This window comes from Drosophila sulfurigaster, chromosome 2L, assembly GCF_023558435.1.
Source record: "Drosophila sulfurigaster albostrigata strain 15112-1811.04 chromosome 2L, ASM2355843v2, whole genome shotgun sequence".
NCBI lineage: Eukaryota > Metazoa > Arthropoda > Insecta > Diptera > Drosophilidae > Drosophila > Drosophila sulfurigaster.
Genome location: NC_084881.1, coordinates 27842275 through 27848511, shown reverse-complemented (window position 1 = coordinate 27848511; position 6237 = coordinate 27842275). Strand labels below are relative to the sequence as shown.

Below are 6237 nucleotides of genomic sequence, written 5' to 3'. Positions count from 1 at the left end.
GTTAATTATGGTTTGTTTAACTAAGTTCTGTTCTTGTTAGCCAAAAAGGTCTGTTGAGGAATTGCGGTGGACTTAGATAAAGTAACAAAATTCGAATAGGAAAGGAAAATGAAAAGGTAAAAGGAAATTTATATTAACCAAACAAATGTTAGGAAAGCTGCTAAGGTAGAAAACATAATTTTAAAGGTTGTTATTATGTAAAATTTACTGCTGATAGAATTTGCATAGATAAAATGGGTTGGAGAAAATGGAAAGGTAATAGGAAATTTATATTAACCAAGCCAACGTTAAGGAAGACTCTTCAATATAGAAAATATAATTTTAAAGGTTGCTATTATGCAAAACTTATGGTAGCTTGATGTAGATTTCAGCTAGGATAGCTAAAATGTGTTGGAAAAAGTTGAAGACGTTTTTAGGTGGCTCATAAATATTCTTGGCGCATAGTTTAAGAGTTGAGATACGTATCTATAGTTTAGGTTACACTGACAACTAGATTTATTGAGCTCTCTTTCCAATAAAGAAATTTCTTGCATCACGCTGAAACTTACATTTATTTGTAACATTCAAAGGGTTTAGAAACACTTCGGAAACTTGTCTCCATCAGTAAACATTGGAAAAAAAAAAATATTTTCATTATTAAAAATGTTGATAGTCGACTAATTTCTTAGCCTTATAATCCTTAGCCTTACAAAGCACTTTTAACCGTGCCTTATTGCACAGTGAAATTCTAAAGGAAACACTCATAAATAAAATTCAATAAAATAATAATGCTCCTCAGTTTATTTTGACCACTTTCAAGAAAAAATAAACTGTTTATTATATTTAAAGTAATTCCTTTATTTAAAATCACAAACCAACAAGTTTAGTTTAGGGTTTAACACATTGAGAGGCAACAATTCCGAAAAAAAAGTCTTAAGAATACCATCGAATACACAGATAAATTGATACTTGTAGTTAGAAATCCATCGTTTACTTTTAATCATTATAAATTACTGATAAATAAAGTTCAAGTGGGTTTAATCCCAGCTAAACACCACATGGGCGAGCATTAGATAGGCTGTCATCAGTGTGACTTGAGCCAGCATCATGGGCAGCCCCGTCTTAAGGTAACGTGTAAAGGATAATTTGTAGCCATGCTGCTCGGCAATGCCCGCAGCAATCACATTCGCCGATGCGCCATACAAGGTGCCATTGCCCCCGAAAGAGGCGCCCAAAGTCAAAGCCCAGACAAGAGGCTGGAGGGGGAGACCCAACGAAGGCTTCGCCACCAGCGAAGTGACCAGCTTGACCATCATGGCAGTCACTGGAATGCTGTCGAGCACCGACGAAGCCAACGCCGATGTCCACAGTATCATGAAGATGGCCACCGTGAGTCTGTGATGTTTATCCACCGAGAGAATCACATGCTCGGTGAGCTCGCCGATGCTGACAAGCAAACCGAGACGCTCCACGCACTCCATCATCACAAACATGGCGGCGAAGAAGAGCAGCGTTGTCCACTCGATGCGGTGTATCAAGTGCTCCATATCCTCGCGATTGAGCACAATCAACAGCAGGATAACGCCCAGCAAAGCGACCCAACCCAGAGGCAAAGTGCGCCAATGTGGCACGGACTGAATGAAGAAACAAACGATGACAAAGAGTAAAGTGCCAGCTGACTGCAACAGCAGCTGTTTGTTCTTGATGGGATACTGCAAAGAGAACGAATGTTGAAAGAAAAGAGTTGAGGAATGGAATGGAAAGTGAACTCACCTTCTGCTTCAGCTCGTCCAGCGTGCTGGTGTAAATCTCTGTGGAGCCAACGCCACGTTCCTGACGACGCAAAGCTCGCTTCAGCTGCTTGACGCGTCCTTGCAACGTGCCACGCACCAGCTGCGCATCCTTGGAGCAGCTGGCAATCGCATTCAGCGCACGCTGCCACACTTTGATCTCGCGTCGCAGCTCACGCAGTTGCTTGGGCTCATTGAGACGCAGTGCATCAATGTTGCGATAGCTCAAACGCAAGTAGAGACAGCTCTGGAGCAGGGCCAACAGCACTCCAGGCAGCATGTGTGCCACAAATTTGAGAAAGTTGACACCCTGGGTGGAGAAGCAATTTGTTATTAGACTAGTAGAAGAAAGAGGTGTTCCGAAGTATTAGCTGGTAATAGAATTACTTTTAATACTCAATTTTAGATTAAGGAGATTATAACTCCAAAACAATGAAAAACATTTTGGGATAGTTTGCTGATTTCTTTCCTTAATAAGTTTAAAATTTCCTCGAGCAATAAGACAAGGTTAAAACCTTGCCTTATTGCACGGAGAATTCTTAAGCCTCTAGCTTATTTTTAGCTTAGTAAGTCTGTCAGGTCAAGTAATTTTATGTGTTATAGAAATTATTATAATGAGCAATACTCTACTTTCAATCAGTAAGTTTGCCAAAGGCTAAAAATTCTTATCAAGGTGTTATCAAGATCGGCATATAACATAGGTCTTTTGAGAATAGCTAAAGAACTTTTACTCATTTTGAATTACGCATAATATAAAATAACAATTCGACAGCTATAAACATTTTTTGTTAATTACGAATATAAGCTATGGGAATGCCAGCAAATCTGACCCGCAGCTTCAACAGCTTTAGAGATTCTTATCCGGACTTTATTCGCTTTTAATTGAAAGTGCTTTAGGCATGCTGTGCTCAAATTATAATCACTCAGCTCTTATCGTTTAATTTGTGTACTGTTTTGTTGTCGTATTTTGTAGTATTTAGATGAATAAAATTCTTCGAAAATGGTTGCGGTTTTTACACTTATTTGTTGCTCTCTACACTAAGATTTGTTAGAGATTATTTCTTTGCATATTAATCAACCACAATTTCGAAGTATTGAATGGGTTCTCCGTAATTCTATAAAATCAAAAATAAGCTAGCATTCTATTCTACACCGGGATTTACCAAGTTCAATAGAAAATAAAGCTGCTACTCACGCTTTCCACTATCAGATGATTAGAGCTAATGATGATGCTGATGGGATCTCCGATGGGTGTCAAAGCGCCGCCAATATTAGCGTGCACAATGATGCCCATGACCACAGGAATGGGATCCAGCTGCATCACCTCGCAGAGTCGAATGGCCACTGGGGTCAGCAACAACACTGTGGTCATGTTGTCCAGCACACTGGACACCAAGCAAGTAGTCAAACACAAGCTGTAAATCATGGGCCAGATTTTACCGCCTGAAATCTCGAAGCAAATGACAGCCAAGTAATCAAAGACGCCCGTCTCGGTCAAGATGAGTATGAGGATCATCATGCAGAAGAGCAGAGTGAGCAGCTCCATGTCCATCCACTGTTTAATCTCCTCCATGTTGGGACGATCGTGAAACACCGCCAAGGCGGTAACCGAGAGCACCGAGCAGATCATGGCCACAAAGGGACGTTCCAGCTGCTCCCAGATCAACAGACCATAGAAGATGAGCAGTATAATCCCGGCCAGAATGCTGCCTGTGCGTGTGTTGACTATCAGAGGATTGTAGCACAGTTCAATGGCCAAATCCTGGGCAACATCGCTGTAGATATGCAGACGCATTAAGCTGTCTTTGCGAGCAAGCAACTCCTTGAGTTCGCTGGTCAGGTGATAGGTGTGATTCTTGGACACAGCGGAGGCGTTGTCCAGCTCTGTTTCAGCAACTAGCAGCAGCTGCCAAGGCTCCAGAATGTCCTGTAAAAAGAGGAAGTGTTAAGTGTTGAAAAGTGCATAGCAAAATCCATAAAATATCGATTAATGATGTATCGGAACTGATCTTGACTTTAAAGTTAAGTCAGTCGTTTCCACGTCCATTCCTCGGAAGTTAGTTAGTGTTGTGATAAATAAGAACACATAAAACTAAAGTAGCAAAGTGCTTAATTATTATATTTGGTTTAATACTTAAATGTATTATAACTATCTGTTGCAATAATGGGGAAAAACTAAACTAACTAAAAGCAGTTGAATTTACCTTAAACTCTTGACTTTGATTCTTGTCTATCACCGCTATTTGCGGCTGTACAAACAAATAGTTGTAGATTGCAGTTTCATTCTCCTGCTCAGCACTCTTCAGGAGTAAACTAGAACTCGCTTCAAAAGCGCCTTGCAGCTGCAGTCGAAAGTCTCCTGTGGGCTTCTGCTCCAGCTTGAAAACTGCCATCAAGAATTGCTTTATTATTTATATCCATTATTTGAAATTCTCTACTCACATTTGCCCTGCTCGCCCTGCGGCACCTCGATGATCTTCTCCAGCAAATGCTTCTCGCCCACTGTGATCAACACAGTTGCCGCCAGACCCCAGAAAAAGAGCAGCCCACAACGCTTCCACAGTTTGTCGCGCTGTAGTTGCTCCTTGGAGCGCTTCGATTTGTGATGCGTGCGTCGAGCCAGCGACTTTGCATTCCCCGGTCCATTGGCATGTGGCTCGTGCTCCGAGTGCGTTGTGGTCGCCTCATCATCGGTGCTCTTGTCACCCTCGCCCGAGGGTCTCAATTTGATGTCCAGAAAGTCAGAGCCCGCATAGCTGGAGGCTCGTCCGTCCTTCATCTCTTGCAAATGATTTGGCGACTCAACTTCCTCATTATCATCAACATCGTCATCATCGTTGGGCGGCTCTTCACCCGCCTCGCTGTTGGCTGCCGTTGAGCCTAAGGGGCGAGGGAAAGAGTGGAAGAGTGGAAGAGAAACATGTGAAATATTCAATGCTTTGCCTCTTGTTTTGACCCTTGTCAATTTATCGATTTGATGGCCGTTTTGAAATGTCGATTAGGCCAAAGACAAATTGTGTTGCCTGCTTTTAGGCGGCAGCTGTGGTTAAGCTGAAGGATTTGTGTGTTGTGGCTGAGTTTTTGATTAAACTTTGTTGTCGATTCGAAATGAGTTGGCGAGATTTGCAAGTCAAAGTTGCCATTATTTGGGGACTGCAGCCAAGTTTGAGAGTTTGTCTGTCTCTGCTTGCCAAGCGAATTTCTTTCTTATCTTCTCTGACTATTAAGATTAAAATAAGTTTGTTGAGATTGACAAAACAGTCTTGAAAATAAGAAAGTTTTACTTGCTTTTCTTGTGTTGCTAACTTCGTTGATTTAGTGAAACGTTTAACAGCTTTTAATAGCAAAAGTGAACTTAAAATCAGTCATTTAATTATATGTATTAAGAAGATAATATATTTTTCTTAATAAATGAACAGACATTTATTGCCATTTAATTTAATTGATTTAATTGAAGTCCCTTGGGTAATATATTTTTTTTAATAAGTTAATTAAGAACAAATACTTTAAGTGTGCCATTTAATTGGCTATAGAGAGAAATTATTTAGGTAGTAGATTTCTTTATTAAACGAACGTAAACTGAAATTAAGCTGTTAACAAAACAATTATATATGATATTTATTAACCTCTCTATTTTGTTCTCTCATAGTAGTGTAAAACTAGATTTGGTTGTTATAAAAGCAACAGCAAGGGAGTTAAAAATTGTCTACAAACAAAAAATTAAATGAATTCTCTAGTTATTTTCTCCAATCGTGAAACTAAATTCTATCGCTGTAACAAAGAGGCATTTATAAAAATTGTAAAACAAAAACTAAGTAAAAATTTAATCACTTCATTTGTCCTTTCTTTTATGTGTTTCCCTAAAACTTTTGACATTTAAATAAATGTGTGTTTATAACTGCGTAATAGACATGAAAATCCTTTTGCTAGCAGAGTTCCCTCTCCTCCTCCTCCGTCTTTCTCGCTTCACTCACCGTGTATGCGTTCGTTCTCCATTTGAAAGCTGGCCATGCTCGGATCATGACGAATCTCGGCTGGCAGCGAGCGCCAAACCTGCAGAGACTGCTCTGTGACCTGTGGCTGTGTTGCATTGGGATTGGGATGAGGTTGCACCTGACCAGGCTGAGCTTTGTTGCCACCGCTGCTGCTGCTGCGTCGCTGCAGCTCGATGCTGCACTTGCCACGCGATGGACTGCCAGGGCGCAGTTGTCGCAGAGTTTCCCGCAAGCCCATCGCACTAAAATTCGACTGCAAGTTGAGCGATTAAAGTTACTCCGACAACGACAACGACATGTTTGCCGTGCACGGCTCGAGTTGCGACTGAGTGGCGAGCAAGTGAAGCATTTGTGCGGCTTCGTGTGACCGAGAACAGCAACCACCGCATTCCAGCGGCAGCAGAGATAGCGGAGGGAGGAGGAGGAGGCGACGGAGGCGCGCTTTCAATATTGAATGAGCTGAAGTCGTGTTC

The 6237-nt window shown here is 41.3% G+C and overlaps 1 protein-coding gene across 1 annotated transcript; it reads right to left on the bottom strand.

The window, feature by feature from the left end:
• Positions 1–810: 810 nt before the first annotated feature.
• LOC133842524 (P protein) lies at positions 811–6111 on the bottom strand. The gene is made up of 6 exons (XM_062275648.1): positions 5744–6111; positions 4212–4649; positions 3974–4155; positions 2965–3696; positions 1753–2079; positions 811–1691 (listed from the first exon to the last, which is right to left on the bottom strand). Exons 1-6 carry the CDS (start codon positions 6000–6002, stop codon positions 1017–1019), a joined length of 2613 nt encoding a protein of 870 aa, XP_062131632.1. The 5' UTR covers positions 6003–6111; the 3' UTR covers positions 811–1016.
• Positions 6112–6237: the final 126 nt, after the last annotated feature.

Bases quoted from the DNA above. Each gene is read 5' to 3' on its own strand.
- LOC133842524 (XM_062275648.1), bottom strand. From the start codon at position 6,002: ATGGGCTTGCGGGAAACTCTGCGACAACTGCGCCCTGGCAGTCCATCG. The intron at 4,156-4,211 runs GTGAGTAGAGAA...TCTTGATGGCAG, and splicing joins GCAGGGCGAGCAGGGCAAAT to TTTTCAAGCTGGAGCAGAAG. The intron at 2,080-2,964 runs GTGAGTAGCAGC...TTCTCCACCCAG, and splicing joins ATCATCTGATAGTGGAAAGC to GGTGTCAACTTTCTCAAATT.